Source organism: Oncorhynchus nerka, linkage group LG26, assembly GCF_034236695.1.
Source record: "Oncorhynchus nerka isolate Pitt River linkage group LG26, Oner_Uvic_2.0, whole genome shotgun sequence".
Lineage (NCBI taxonomy): Eukaryota > Metazoa > Chordata > Actinopteri > Salmoniformes > Salmonidae > Oncorhynchus > Oncorhynchus nerka.
The window spans coordinates 42,863,536-42,880,275 of record NC_088421.1 but is presented as its reverse complement, the minus strand read 5'-3'; the positions used below and the strand labels follow the sequence as shown (position 1 = coordinate 42,880,275).

At 40.8% G+C, this 16,740-nt stretch overlaps 1 protein-coding gene and 1 pseudogene across 1 annotated transcript; both read right to left on the bottom strand.

Annotated features, from left to right (window-relative positions):
• Positions 1-2,381: 2,381 nt before the first annotated feature.
• Positions 2,382-5,032, bottom strand: LOC135564757 (zinc finger protein 132-like). The gene is made up of 3 exons (XM_065010763.1): positions 4,508-5,032; positions 3,132-3,315; positions 2,382-2,739 (listed from the first exon to the last, which is right to left on the bottom strand). The coding sequence occupies exons 1-3, from the start codon at positions 4,514-4,516 to the stop codon at positions 2,408-2,410; spliced, it is 525 nt and encodes a 174-aa protein (XP_064866835.1). The 5' UTR covers positions 4,517-5,032; the 3' UTR covers positions 2,382-2,407.
• A 2,038-nt stretch (positions 5,033-7,070) lies between these two features.
• LOC135564748 (zinc finger protein ZFP2-like) lies at positions 7,071-16,354 on the bottom strand (annotated as a pseudogene).
• Positions 16,355-16,740: the final 386 nt, after the last annotated feature.

Below are 16,740 nucleotides of genomic sequence, written 5' to 3'. Positions count from 1 at the left end.
AAATATAGTAAATGCATTATGTCCACGTGTGGTTGTATTGTTTTTATATTTGCAAATAAAATCTAAAATCACAAATCTAAGGTATTTATAGAAACAACAAAAACAGCTTGGTTAGAGAAATTCTTTGCTGTTGTCTTTCAAATGAGCTCATGGCAAGATGCCTTTATAGGGCGTGACCACAGACCACAAGTGACCACAGGAATCAGAGGTTAGTTTGTTTAATATAGTTTGCAACCCGGAGTTTACACTTACAGCAATTTACAAACAAGACACTCAGTTCTCAAGATGGTGTTTTCTCTTTATGTCCCCTACTATGGTTCACCCCGCCCAGGGTGATGTCCCTTAACTTTAACACAATATAAACTAATCATTAATAGTTGCTAATACAAAGATGTTTCTGCTAGACGGAGTTCAGTTTATTGTTATTTGCAGTTTCCCAAACCTCCTTTCTCTTGCCCGACCGAGCCCCCTGTCTCATTGAATATAAGAACTACCGATGAATTGTTATTTAATTTTTTTTTAAATTAAATCAATGTATGTGTCTATAACTGTGTGCTTGTTTGTGTAAGAGTACAAGGGCATAGGTTTGTGTGTGTGGGTTTGTTATTGGTGGAGGGTGGTATGTGCATTAACATTGGTGAAGTAACATATTAAACATTGGTTTAGGTGTTATTACATGATCGGTTTAAGTTATTACGTTATTCATTAAAAACAGTTGTAACCTGATACCAATAACTTATTACATTAAGTGGAAAAGGTTATTAGACAACATTTTATCATATTAACCAACAAGATGTTACATTTACCGGCTTTATTACATTATAAATCTAAAAGTTATTACATTAACCGTTGTTACAAGACACAGTATACATAGATCTTGCCTTGAACTCATGGAAATAATTATCCAGTATATTATGGATTAGATTTAGGATCATTTTAATCAATATAGATATATAAAATACACCATTTAAGTGATAAGTTCTTGTTTAGAAGATAATTGGATTGAATGTATTGATCAATTGAATACATGAATATACACCTATTGTTGAAATATTATTCTACATAATGACATTTAATAATAGTATTATCATGAGTACATGAAAGAAGATACAATTATCAACCCCCCACACACAAGTTCCCTATAACATTTCCTATGATAACATTTATCCATTTAGATCAATGTGTGATATTACATAGACACAGGGGAGACCTGATCCTAGATCAGAGCTGCATATTATGCTGCACAGAGGTTACCATGGTGATCAGACTGAGGCAACTGTTTAAGAATGGGAGATGGATATGACTGTTTACTAGATGTTTTCTACTGATCCTGCATTGCTTGCTGTTTGGGGTTTTAGGCTGGGTTTCTGTACAGCACTTTGAGATATCAGCTGATGTAAAAAGGGCTATATAAATACATTTGATTTGATCCTTTTATTTAGGGATCTGGAAACGGTGCCAGAAGGAAGGGAGATGAAACACAGCTATAAGGCTTCTCTCCAGTGTGTATTCGCTGGTGTGAATTCAGGTTATCTAATTACAGCAAGTTTGTGCTTTCTGTTTCTTTCTCATTGGCCCTAAATAAACAGAGCTCTTCCCACCTAGACAGACCAAAGGCTCCTTCTCCAGTGTGTCTTCACTGGTGTGAATAAAGGGTCCATAACTGACTGAAACGCTTCCCACACTGATCACAGATATAAGGCTTCTTTCTCACGAGCGTGTGTTTGCTTGTGTGAATTCAGGGCCCCTGACTGAGTAAAGCTCTTTCCACAATGATCACAGCTATAAGGCTTCTCTCCTGTGTGTATCCGCTGGTGTCTAGTTAGATTGTCTGATTGAGCAAAGCTCTTCCCACACTGATAACAGCTATAAGGCTTCTCTCCTGTGTGTATTCGCTGGTGTCTAGTTAGTTTTTCTAATACAGCAAAGCTCTTTCCACACTGATCACAGCTATAAGGCTTCTCTCCAGTGTGTGTTCTCTGGTGTACAGTCAGGGTGGAAGCTAGAGCAAAGCTCTTCCCACATAGACAGACATAGGTTCTCTCTCCAGTGTGTGTTACCCGGTGCCTAGTTAGGGAGGAAGCTCCAGCAAAGCTCTGTCCACACTGATCACAACTATAAGGTTTCTCTCCTGTGTGTATGCGCTGGTGTATAGTTAGTGTTTCTGATACAGCAAAGCTCTTCCCACACTGATCACAGCTATAAGGCTTCTCTCCTGTGTGTATTAGCTGGTGTCTAGTCAGGGAGGGAAGTACAGCAAAGCTCTTCCCACACTGATCACAGCTATAAGGATTCTCTCCAGTGTGCATTAGCTGGTGTGTAGTCAGGTGGCCTGAGTGATTGAAGTTCTTCCCACACTGATCACAGCTATAAGGTTTCTCTCCTGTGTGTACACGCTGGTGTACGGTTAAGGCTCCTGCACTAACAAAGCTTTTCCCACAATCAAGGCAGGGTAAGGCTTCTCCCCTGTATGAATTCTTACATTAGATTTGAAGGTGTTAGATGCAGCAAAACTCTTCCCACACTGATCACAGTGAATAATGAAGCCACTCTGGCTTGTGAAACTCTTCCCACAGTCAGAGCAGCAGTGGTGAGGTTTCTTCCCTGTGTGTCCCTGCTGGTGTTTCTTGAGATGCTCTGATCTGGAGAGACTCTTCTCTGTCTCCTCAGCAACATGTTGTTGAGGCTCCCCAGACGATAAGCCCCTCCCACTAAGAGAACGATGGTTAGGGGTGTCCCCTGTAAAATAAAGACCTTGAATAGTTAGTATTTGTATATGAACCCATATTTCCAAAACGTTTATTTTTTATTGTTTTATTATTTAGCAGACGCTCTTATCAAGAGCAATTTACAGGAGCAATTAGGGTTTAGTACCTTGCTCAAAGGCACAGACAGATTTTTCACCTTGTCGGCTCAGACATTGGAATAAGCAACCTTTTGATTAGTGTCCCAACGCTCTTAACCATGAGGCTACCTGCTGCCCTTATCATCAAACAATTTATTAAGTACATTCCCCTCCGTACGAAACTGGACTGAATTTACTGGCCACTGAGTGTTTACTGTTTTTCCATCAATTAACAGAAGATGCAGAATCAGATTGCAGTCTAATCCACATCCCCCATTGTTCTTACTTGATGAAATCAGATCTCCCTCCCCCTCCTCGTGTCCTTCTCTCACAGTTCCACTCTGCCCTGGTGTTTTCCTGCAGTCGACCAGCAGCACAGAAACCCTCTTCAGACCCAGCAGTAAGGAGCTACCAGGAGAGTTGTGACCAGTGGACTCCGGCAGGGTGGAGGGGGACGGACTAGCTCTGTCCTGGTGACCACAGGAAGTATTGTACATAGAATATCATTAGACCAAACATTTGATTAGTCTAAATCTCTGATTGATGGCTGCATCCTTTTAATACCTCCTTTCTCCTGAAGTGTGTAACCGTTCACTACTTTCCACAAATGTCTTGTATATTTCACTTTGGCAAATTTGTCAAAATGGAATTGGAATATTTTTTACAAAATGTAAAAACGAATAAAACTTGATGGTTAACAAATGACAGGAACATCATTGTACTTACAGTTACGAAAATCTACAACATACTTATGACAATTGTACCAAAGAGAGAAAAAAACGTCATTGGATTGGTGGAGTCATGTGATAGTGGGAGAATCCACCATATGTTTATAACAGCCATTTACTTTTAAATCAGTGAAGGAAAGTGAACAAGTGCACAGTTAGGGAGGAAGGAAAGATAACTAGGGATTCCTTAACATATTAGAAGTGGAGCTAGTGTGAGGGCCATGGGTGTGACTGTTCCTGCAGATACACTCAATCCCAGTGAAAGTTGCACCCCTGGTTTTTGGTATCTTTTAGTTGTCACTAAATTAGATGATGTTGAAGTTGAAATGGTGCTTTAACAGTGGAGGAAGCACCAGTTTACTTTTCAGTAACTCTAAATCAATAGTTGTTTAGTTTCCTGAAATGTCAGAAAACATTCACTTGCTCGACCATTCTGAAGGTCATGTAACTGTTACATGCAACATTTCTTGTGAACTTAACAGGACAGATGTTGCTCTCTAGTTTTATGATGTAACAAAGGTCTGGTTGAATGTATTCTGCCACTGTCTTCTTGTCTCAGCTGTGTCAAGGCATATGAACTAACAGGTTATAACAACGCAATTATCACAACATGTAATATGGCTATTTTTCTGGCTTTCTTCCCTGGTGATTTTTACCTACACACCGCTACTGTAAGTTGTAGCTTTGCCCTCATTATTTCTCCCTGGTTCTGACTTTACCTGCTTGTTGCGCATTGCCTTGTATCAATCTGTGCGCTTTGGGCTAGTTGGCTACTTTGCTGAAGGACAAAATATCCCACGTGTTTATTTACCACCATTGTTTATTTTGTCCAACTGTTCAAATGGAACGAATGGATATGGAAGATCAAAGATGATTAAACTAGACATGTTATACACCACAGTAGGAAAACGGTTAATAAGTCGACATAACTTACCCGATCCATCGTTGAAGCCGTTCTTTCTTCAAAGTTTCTTCAAATAAAAAACGTGACAGTAAATCTGTAGCTAGCCTGCACTAGTTACTTTCTTTGTTACCGCGTTCAGATAAAGCTAGACCAGAACAAACGTAAATATAAATATCAACACCTGGATAAGATTTGTATCTATTAAAGTCAATAAAACGTCCAACACCCTATTCACCAAAAATACTGTTGTCGTCTACCTCTACCCCAGAGTCTGTTGGAACAACGTCCTCTTCCGAGATTCCAGATAGTTTTAATTGTCTGAGGCCCAGTAAGTGTAGCCTAAAAAATAGCAGACAAATTACAAGCTATACGTGCTGCGAACCATGCAGCATTTACTGCAATGCAACCTCCGAAGTAGTCAGTGTGTTACAAGCATTTCGCTACACCCGCTATAACATCTGCTAAACACAAGTATGTGACCAATACAATTGGATTGATTTATAATTCTTCCGCTTTACAGACCAGATCCAGAGATGTTGAGAAGGAAGTGGTCTTCTTCTTCTTTAGTGTTATGGCGGTCCGCAAAACAATGACTATAGGTGCACTTCCCCACCTAGTGTGTTGGCTGTGTATCAGCCTACTATTCTGTAGTATGAATTCATTACACTTTGTGAAAACCAACTAACCCTACACCCATTAAAACCTCATCATTATTCCACTACTTTGGCCATCTGATTCAACACCAGGCCACAAGCCTGGGAGGACAGGATATTATCCTTCAAAACACCTTGTAACTCTGCAGTAAAATATTGTACACCCAAGTACTTCTCAACAGCTGCCACCACAACATCTATCCACTGTGATTTACATTCCATTCTTGTGGTGCAGTTGACAACCATGGCCATGAACTTGGCCAAAACTTACTGAAGCATGTTATTCCTGTCACTCTCTATTGACCTCCACCTAATCACAGGGATCCTCTCAGGATCCCTCACCCTGGACCCATCTTCCTCTACTACTCTCTTCACTGCCTCAGCATACAACACCTTCTGCACTACTGTGATCCTGGTAACCTCAACCTGTCTTTCTCTCACTGGACACATCTGATCTCCAGCACCATGTGTACCCCTACAGTTTATACACACAACTTTTTACATCAATACTACACATTCCTTTCTCTCAGGTCCTCCTGCACACTTCTCACATCTAGGAATCTCCCTCATACACACTGCTGGAAGGAAGTAGTCAAGGAAGGGAGTTTGTGTTTATACAGGAAGTACCGCCCCCACTTACCGTCAACCAATCATTTCCACGTTGAGCTAAACAGAGCTTTAGATCTCGCCAGCTTGTAGAATTAAAACCAAAAAATGAGTTACCTTTGGCTCGTTCATCCATCCCAATGGGAAAAATGTGGGTTTTGGAATAAATACCGAAAATAAGATTAGCACAGGCTGAGGAGATCTTATACATTTTGTTCTATGAGATAATAGCAGTCAGTTAATATGACCTTGTGATTTATATGCTTTTTTTATTACATAAATTCTTCAACATTCACAAGCAGTGACATTAACTGATAAAGATCGTAGAACAAAACCTATAAGATCTCCTAAACTTGTGTTTACGACAGACCTTATTTTTGGCATTTATCCAAACACCCTATAAAATGGCATAACCATGGCAACATTTGTGCCGAAAATAGATGCCATTACTATTTATATCATGTTGTGGGGGTGCTTTGCTGCAGGAGGGACTGGTGCACTTCACAAAATAGATGGCATCATGAGGGTAGAAAAATTATGTGGATATATTGAATCAGCATCTCAAGACATCAGTCAGGAAGTTAAAGCTTGGTCACAAATGGGTCTTCCAAATGGAAAATGACCCCAAGCATACTTCCAAAGTTGTGGCAAAGTACGAGGCCACTCTTACTGGGCCTCAGCCAATAAAAAATATGTGGACGCTCGAAAAGAACGTTGTCAGAGAAGAAGAGGAAAAGAGACGTCTGTTGATTTATGTATGTTCAATCCGACGTCTGCAGTGGCCATGCAGCATTTACTGCGATGCAACCTTGGCAGAAGTCAGGACATTCATACTTGCTGCGCTTCACCGAGCAGAGCTGTTGTGAAGGAAGGGGTCTTCTTCTTCTTTGGTATTATGACCGTCTGCAAACAATTGTTATAGATGCAGGACTCCAAATGATTTGTCTATTTATCAGCCTACTATTCCGTAATGAATAGAAATAGTGATAACAGGGCAGATATTCCTTACACTTTCTGTATATGTTCGTACAAGTGACCACAGGAAACTTCTTTGATCAGAGGTTAGTTTGTTTAATATAGTTTGCAGCCCGGAGTTTACACTTACAGCAATTTACAAACAAGACACTCAGTTCTCAAGATGGTGTTTTCTCTTTATGTCCCCTACTATGGTTCACCCCGCGCAGGGTGATGTCCCTTAACTTTAACACAATATAAACTAATCATTAATAGTTGCTAATACAAAGATGTTTCTGCTAGGCGGAGTTCAGGTTGTTATTACTTGCAGTTAGTTTCCCAATCCTTCTTCCTCTTGCCCGACCGAGCCCCCTGTCTCATTGACAATTCAAAATACAGATTAATTATTATTTTTTTTTTATCAATGTGTGTCGAACTGTGTGCTTGTGTGTGTATTTGTGTGTGAGTACAAGGGCATAGGTGTGTGTGTGTGGGTTTGTTATTGGTGGAGGGTGGTATGTGCATTAACATTAGTGTAGTAACACATTAAACATTGGTTTAGGTGTTATATGATCGGTTAAAGTCATTATGTTATTCATTTAAAAAGTTGTTACTCACCTGACTGGTAACGTAACTTATTACATTAAGTGGAAAAGTTATTACGACAACAATTCAACATTTTATCATTAACCAACAAGATATTACATTTACCAGTTTTATTACATTATAAATTTAATAAGGAGCATTTGAAATCAATATAGATATAAAATATACCATTTAAGTGATAACTTCTTGTTTAGAAGATAATGGATTGAATGTATTAATCAATTTCCCCCACACACAGGTTCACTATGACATGTTATGATAACATTTATCCATTTAGAGCCCAATGTGTGATATTACATAGACACAGTGGAGACCTGATGCTTGATCAGAGCTGCATATTATGCTCCACAGAGGTTACCATGGTGATCAGACTAAGGCAACTGTTTAACCTTAATGGGAACGGGGGCAGTATTGAGAAGTTTGGAGGAAAAACGTGCCCAAAGTAAACTGCCTGTTTCTCAGGCCCATAAGCTAGGAGATGCATATAGATTTGGATAGGAAACACTCTAAAGTTTCCAAAACTGTCAAATTAATGTCTGTGAGTAAAACAGAACTGACATGGCTGGCAAAAACCCAAAGAAAATCCAACCAGAAAAAAAAGAAATTCAACCACAGGCTTTTATTTTGTAAAGCTATAGAAAACCCCCTATGTCCATCCACCAGATTGCAATTGATATAGCTTCTACTAGCTGTCAACTGTCTTTATTCAAGGTTGAGGCTATTGTTTTGAAAAATGAATTAGTATTTTGACTTAGAGTCTGGTGACTGCTAGGGTCACATCAGTGGTTTTGCGCGCAATGGAGAAGGTACGCTCTTGCTAATTTGATGTTCCAATTGAACACAGTCCTTTCCGTATGAAATATTATAGTTTATTTACATTTTAGACAACCTGAGGATGATATAGACACGTTGTTTGACTAGTTTCGACAAAGTTTGCCGATAGCTTTTAGAACTTCTTTTGTCTGCATTTTTCAACGAGGGAAACCGGTGGATTACTGAGTCAAGCGCGCCAGCTAAACAGACTTTTTTTTTTTTTTTTTTTTTTAAATATAAAGGACTTTATCGAACAAAAAGGACCATTTGTGATGTTTCTGGGACTCTTCTGATTGCAACCAGCTGAAGAGCTTCAAAGGTAAGTGATTCATTTTATCGCTATTTCTGACTTTCATGACTCCTCTACTTGGCTTGAAATTGTTTTTCATGCTTTTGTATGCGGGGCACTGTCCTCAGATAATTGCATGGTCTGCTTTCGCCGTAAAGCCTTTTTGAAATCTGACGCAGTGGCTGGATTAACAAGAAGTTAAGCTTTAATTTGATGTATGATACATGTATTTTCATGAATGCTAATAGTTCTATTTCTGTCATTTTGAATTTCGCGATCTGCAATTTCACTGGATGTTGACGAGGCATCCCGCTATCCCAAAGAGTTAAGAATGGGAGATGGATATGACTGTTCACTAGATGTTTTCTACTGATCCTTTATTTAGGGATCTTGAACCGGTGCCAGATGGGAGGAAGATGAGAAAACACCAGAAAACACAAACATGCTGTATTTCATTGGCCCTAAATAAACAAATCTCTTCCCACCTAGACAGACATAAGGTTCCTTCTCCAGTGTGTCTTCACTGGTGTGAATAAAGGGTCCATAACTGACTGAAACGCTTCCCACACTGATCACAGATATAAGGCTTCTATCTCTCCAGTGTGTTAGCTTGTGTTTAGTCAGGGAGAAAGTTTGAGAAATGTACTTCCCACACTGATCACATATAAGGCTTCTCTCCAGTGTGTGTTCGCTGGTGTTTAGTCAGGTTGCATGCCTGATTGAAGCTCTTTCCACACTGATCACAGCTATAAGGCTTCTCTCCAGTGTGTGTTCGCTGGTGTGCAGTCAAGGTGGAAGCTAGAGCAAAGCTCTTTCCACAATGATCACAGCTGTAAGGCTTCTCTCCTGTGTGTGTTCGCTGATGTATATTCCGGTTTACTGATTGAGAAAAGCCCCTTCCACAATGATCACAGCTATAAGGCTTCTCTCCAGTGTGTGTTCGCTGGTGTAAATTCCGGGTTACTGATTGAGAAAAGATCCTTCCACACTGATCACAACTATAAGGCTTCTCTCCTGTGTGTATTCTGTGGTGTGCAGTCAGGGAGGAAGCTAGAGCAAAGCTCTTCCCACACTGATCACAACTATAAGGCTTCTCTCCTGTGTGTATTCTGTGGTGTGCAGTCAGGGAGGAAGCTAGAGCAAAGCTCTTCCCACACTGATAACAGCTATATGGCTTCTCTCCAGTGTGTGTTCGCTGGTGTGAATACAGGTTATCTGATTGAGCAAAGCTCTTTGCACAATGATCACAGCTATAAGGCTTCTCTCCTGTGTGTATCCGCTGGTGTCTAGTTAGTTTGTCTGATTGAGCAAAGCTCTTTCCACAATGATCACATCTATAAGGCTTCTCTCCTGTGTGTATCCGCTGGTGTCTAGTTAGTTTGTCTGATTGAGCAAAGCTCTTCCCACACTGATCACAGCTATAAGGCTTCACTCCAGTGTGAGTTCGCTGGTGTGCAGTCAGGGAGGAAACTATAAGAAAGCTCTTCCCACACTGACCACAGCTGTAAGGCTTTTCTCCAGTGTGAGTTTGCTGGTGTGCAGTCAGGGAGGAAACTCCAGTAAAGCTCTTTCCACACTGACCACAGTTATAAGGCTTCTCTCCAGTGTGTATTCGCTGGTGTCTAGTTAGGCTATCTGATACAGCAAAGCTCTTCCCACACTGATCACAACTATAAGGCTTCTCTCCTGTGTGTACACGCTGGTGTACAGTTAAGGTTCCTGCACGAGCAAAGCTTTTCCCACAATCAAGGCAGGGGTAAGGCTTCTCCCCTGTATGAATTCTTACATTAGATTTGAAGGTGTTAGATGCAGCAAAACTCTTCCCACACTGATCACAGTGAATAATGAAGCCACTCTGGCTTGTGAAACTCTTCCCACAGTCAGAGCAGCAGTGGTGAGGTTTCTTCCCTGTGTGTCCCTGCTGGTGTTTCTTGGGGTGTTCTGATCTGGAGAGACTCTTCTCTGTCTCGTCAGCAACAGGATGTTGTTGAGGCTCCCCAGATGATAAGCCCCTCCCATTGAGAGAACAACAGTGTGTGTCCCCTGTGAAACAAAGACATTGAATAACTAGGTTTTGGAAATACAGGTCCATATATAGTATTATTTTTGTAAAAAGTATTTGTTATTTAGCAGACGCTCTTATCCAGAGCGACTTACAGGAGCAATCAGGGTTAAGTACCTTGCCCAAGAGCAGACAGATGGTTTTACCTAGTTGGCTCAGAGATTCAAACCAGCAACCTTGCGATTACTGGCCTTAACCACTAGGCTACCTGCATCCCTCTTCAATAAATACACTATGGTCAGTTTATTAGGGACACTTCCATTCACAAAACTGGATCGACAATTTACTGGCCACCGAGTGTTTACTGTTTATCAAACAATTAACAGAAGTTGCAGAAGCAGATTGTGGTCTCATCCACACACCCAATTGTTCTTACTTGATGAAATCAGATCTCCATCCTCGTGTCCTTCTCTCACAGTTCCACTCTGCCCTGGTGTTTTCCTGCAGTCGACCAGCCGCACAGAAACCCTCTTCAGATCCAGCAGTAAGGCGCTACCAGGAGAGTTGTGACCAGGGGACTCCGGCAGGGTGGAGGGGGACGGACTAGCTCTGTCCTGGTGACCACAGGAAGTATTGTACATAGAATATCATTAGACCAAACATTTGATTAGTCTAAATCTCTGATTGATGGCTGCATCCTTATAATACCTCCTTTCTCCTGAAGTGTGTAACCGTTCACTACTTTCCACAAAAGTCTTGTATATTTCACTTTGGCAAATTTTTCAAAATAGAAATTGAATATTTTTTACAAAATGTAAACACATATAAAACTTGATGGTAGAACCAAGAGCAGAACAGAAACGAAAAGCTCCACCCCCTCTTTCAAGATGTAGATGTCACCTCCCCTTCCAACGTGTGAAAGATGGTAACACCTGCTAAATCATGTTGTTCAAATAACCAGTGATGAAAAACCTAAACACCAGAACTACTGCTGCTAGTTATCCCACTTGGAGAATGTTGAGAAAATGTCAGTCTCATAGTTTCAGTATCCTTATACAGTAAATACATAGAAGAAACGATCAGATATGGGGTATTGTAACATGTAGTAGAAACCTACAGTAAAAAGGTATGGGTGTAGCCTGGTGCAATTTCTGCCCCATGCAACATTGCTCAAGATCCACTTGTCTTATTACTGTACCAGCATCCACATTTAAAACGGTCAACATTCAGAACATGAGTGTAATAAACTGTAATTTACCACTCAATTATTTCAGCAGTACATTGTACACTACATCACTTCAAATTTAATTAAAAAAAAAATAATACTGTATGTAATTTATTTTATTTTTATTTCACCTTTATTTAACCAGGTAGGCTAGTTGAGAACAAGTTCTCATTTGCAACTGCGACCTGGCCAAGATAATGCATAGCAGTGTGAACAGACAACACAGAGTTACAACATTTTGTAAACAATTAACAAGTCAATAACACATTTGAAAAAATGGGCAGGTATACAATGTGATGCAAAATTTATGAGGAGGTTGTAGTTGAGGATTTTGCAGATTAACACTGGAGTGATAAATGATCAGATGGTAAAATAAGGTAGAGATATTGGTGTGCAAAAGAGCAGAAAAGTAAATAAATCAAAAACAGTATAAAAACAGTATGGGAATGAGGTAGGTGAAAATGGGTGGGCTATTTACCAATAGACTATGTACAGCTGCAGGATCTTTTTAGCTGCTCAGATAGCAGATGTTTGAAGTTGGTGAGGGAGATAAAAGTCTCCAACTTCAGTGATATTTTATATGTGTTCCAGTCACAGGCAGCAGAGTACTGGAACCCACGCAAATGAAGGTGTTGGCTTTAGGGATGATCAGTTCTTTACACCTGCTGGAGGGTTTATACGGATGGGTGTTGCCATCCTGACCAGTGAACTGAGATAAGGCGGAGCTTTACCTAGCATGGACTTGTAGATGACCTGGAGCCAGTGGGTCTGGGACTCATTCGAGGGCCAAACCAAAAGAGCATAAACGCAGTGGTGGGTGGTATAAGGTGCTTTAGTGACAAAACGGATGGCACTGTGATAAACTGCATCAGTTTGCTGAGTAGAATGTTGGAAGCAATTTTGTAGATGACATATAAAGTCAGAGGATCGGTAGGAAAGTCAGTTTTACTAGGGTAAACACTTAGAGTGCATTTGCCATTCTGGTAAAAACAGAAACCTTGATTTGATTTATGATTGAGATGGTTTGACATGAGTCTGGAAGGAAGAGTTTGCAGTCTAGCCAGACACCAGGTACTTATAGATGTCCACATATTAAAGGTCAGAACCATCCAGGGTGGTGATGCTAGTAGAGGCATGCGGGTGCAGGCAGCAAATAAGGTTGAAAAGCATGCATTTGGTTTTACTAGCGTTTAAGAGCAGTTGGAGGCCACGGAAGGAGTGTTGTAGGCATTGAAGCTGTTTGGAGGTTAGATAGCACAGTGTATCATTCTTAGTATATAGAATGGTGTCCTGCCAGAGTGGACCAGGGAATCGCAAGCAGCAAGAGCAACATCATTGATATATACAGAGAAAAGAGTCGGCCTGAGAATTGAATGGTGGCACCCCATAGAGACTGCCAGAGGACCGGACAGCATGCCCTCCGATTTGAACACTGAACTCTGTCTGCAAAGTAATTGGTGAACCAGGCAAGGCAGTCATCTGAAAAACCGAGGCTACTGAGTCTGACCATCTAGAATTGGTGATATATTTGTATTAAAAGCCTATAGAATTCAAGTTCTTGTAAGTGATTATATTTTGCAAGGTCGATTCTGCACAGTAGTCTTTTATCACATGTATCGTTTAGACCTTGAGCGTGGCTGAGGTGCACCCGTGACCGGCTCGAAACCAGATTGCACAGCGGAGAATACGGTGGGATTGTTTGTTGACTGGCTTAATACAAAGACCTTAGATAGGCAGGGCAGGATGGATATAGGTCTGTAACAGTTTGGCTCTGGGTGTCTCCCCTTTGAAGAGGGGGATTGAGTCCATCCAATCCTTGGGGATCTCAGACCATATGAAATACCAGGTTGAACAGGCTGGTAATAGGGGTTTGACAATTCCGGATAGTTTCAGAAATAGGGTCAGATTGTCAAGCCCAGCTGATTTGTAGCGGGTCCAGGTTTTGCAGCTCTTTAGAACATCTGCTATCTGGATTTATGGGAACCTGGATGAGGCTTGGTGTGTTCTTCGGTATGTCTGTCTGTCCGAGGTTGGGTAGCTAGGTCTCTTCTGGACATTCCTTCAGCATCTTCATGTCCTGGAAAATGTTGAAGTTTTCGATAATATGGATTTATCGGTGCCATCTTATAGCCTCAGTGCAGTGGGCAGCTGGGAGGAGGTGCTCTTGTTCTTTGGACTTCACAGTGTCCCAGAACTTTTTGGAGTTGGAGCTACAGGATGCAAACTTCTGCTCTGAAGACTAGTTGGCCTTAGCTTTCCTGACTGATCTGATGTACATGGTTCCTGACTTCCCTGAACAGTTGCATATGTTTGGGACTATTCGATGCCGTTTGCAGTCCGCCACAGGATGTTTTTGTGCTGGTCGAGGGCAGTCAGGTCTGCCCCATGAACCAAGGGCTGTATCTGTTCTTAGTTCTGCATTTTTCAAGAGCATGCTTATCTAAAATGGTGAGGAATTGCTAAAGAATGACCAGGCATCCTCAACTGTAACGGGATGAGGTCAATGATCCCTTTCAGGATGCCCCATGATTAACATTGCTCAAGATGTTTCTGCCCCATTTAGGATCCACGTTTCTGCCCCATGTAACATTGCTCAATGAGGCAGTTTCTGGTTGAAACATTGCTCAAGATCCGGAGGTGTATTTCTGCCCCAGTTGGTCAACATTGCTCAAGATCCACTTTCTGCCCCATTAACATTGCTCAACATCCACTTTCTGCCCCATGTAACATTGTATCAAGATCCACTTGTAGGATTACTGTAACAGCATCCCTTGTTTAAAACAGAGAACAACATTCTGAAGCTGATGGGTTCCTTGATAAACTGTAATTTTGAGGGCATCTATTTCAGCAGTACGGTACAGTGTTACATCATTTCCAGTTTTTTTTTTCACACTAACAGTAAACTCAAAGATTGATAATTTTGGGTATGACATTACTTTGTATGACATTTTTGCAGGCTATCTTAAAGTAGACTGCAACTCCTCCCCCTTTGGCAGTTCTATCTTGACGGAAGATGTTATAGTTGGGTATGGAAATCTCAGAATTTTTGGTGGCCTTCCTGAGCCAGGATTCAGACACGGCAAGGACATCAGGGTTAGCAGAGTGTGCTACTTGATAATTTTCCTTATCAGTTTTTATCAGTTTGATTAAATGATAGTTAAATGTATTGTTAACAAATGACAGGAACATCGTTGTACTTACAGTTACGAAAATCTACAACATACTTATGACAATTATACCGAAGAGAGAAAAAAACGTCATTGGATTGGTGGAGTTATGTGATAGTGGGAGAATCCACCATATGTTTTATAACAGCCATTTCCTTTCAAAACAGTGAAGGAAAGTGAACAAGTGCACAGTTAGGGAGGAAGGAAAGATAACTAGGGATTCCTTAACATATTATGTAGGTAGAAGTGGAGCTAGCGTGAGGGCCATGGGTGTGACTGTTCCTGCAGATACACTCAATCCCAGTGAATGTTGCACCCCTGGTTTTTGGTATCTTTTAGTTGTCACCAAATTAGATTATGTTGAAGTTGAAATGGTGCTTTAACAGTGGAGGAAGCACCTGTTTACTTTTCAGTAACTCTAAATCAATAGTTGTTTAGTTTCCTGAAATGTCAGAAAACATTCACTTGCTCGACCATTCTGAAGGTCATGTAACTGTTACATGCAACATTTCTTGTGAACTTAACAGGACAGATGTTGCTCTCTAGTTTTATGATGTAACAAAGGTCTGGTTGAATGTATTCTGCCACTGTCTTCTTGTCTCAGCTGTGTCAAGGCATATGAACTAACAGGTTATAACAACGCAATTATTATAACATGTAATATGGCTATTTTTCTGGCTTTCTTCCCTGGTGATTTTTACCTACACACCGCTACTGCAAGTTGTAGCTTTGCCCTCATTATTTCTCCATGGTTCTGACTTTACCTGCTTGTTGCGCATTGCCTTGTATTAATCTGTGCGCTTTGGGCTAGTAGGCTACTTTGCTGAAGGACAAAATATCCCACGTGTTTATTACCACCATTGTTTATTTTGTCCAGCTGTTCAACTGGAACGAATGGATATGGAAGATCAAAGATGATTAAACTAGACATGTTATACACCACAGTAGGAAAACTGTTAGTAAGTCGACATAACTTACCCGATCCATCGTTGAAGCCGTTCTTTCTTCAGCGTTTCTTCAAATAAAAAACGTGACAGTAAATCTGTAGCTAGCCTACACTAATTACTTTCTTTGCTACCGCGTTCAGATAAAGCTAGACCAGAACAAACGTACATTTAAATATCAACACTCGACTTACGTTGTGACAAATATATGTCTGATGTAGCCTAATCTTACTTCAGAAAGACCCTGGATAAGATTGTAATCTATTAAAGTCAATAAAACGTCCAACACCCTATTCACCAAAAATACTGTTGTCGTCTACCTCTACCCCAGAGTCTGTTGGAACAACGTCCTCTTCCGAGATTCCAGATAGTTTTAATTGTCTGAGACCCAGTAAGTGTAGCCTAAAAAATACCAAATTACAGCTATACGTGCTGCGAACCATGCAGCATTTACTGCAATGCAACCTCCGAAGTAGTCAGTGTGTTACAAGCATTTCGCTACACCCGCTATAACATCTGCTAAACACAAGTATGTGACCAATACAATTGGATTGATTTATAATTCTTCCGCTTTACAGACCAGATCCAGAGATGTTGAGAAGGAAGTGGTCTTCTTCTTCTTTAGTGTTATGGCGGTCCGCAAACAATGACTATAGGTGCACGCCCCCACCTAGTGTGTTGGCTGTGTATCAGCCTACTATTCTGTAGTATGAATTCATTACACTTTGTGAAAAACCAACTAACCCTACACCCATTTAAACATTATTATTCCATTACTTTGGCCCTCTGATTCAACACCAGGCCATAAGCCTGGGAGGACAGGATATTATCCTTCAAAACACCGTGTAACTCTGCAGTAAAATATTGTACACCCAAGTACTTCTCAACAGCTGCCACCGCAACATCTATCCACTGTGTTTTACATTCTATTCCTGCGGAACAGTTGACAACCATGGCCATGAACTTGGCCAAAACTTACTGAAGCATGTTATTCCTATCACACT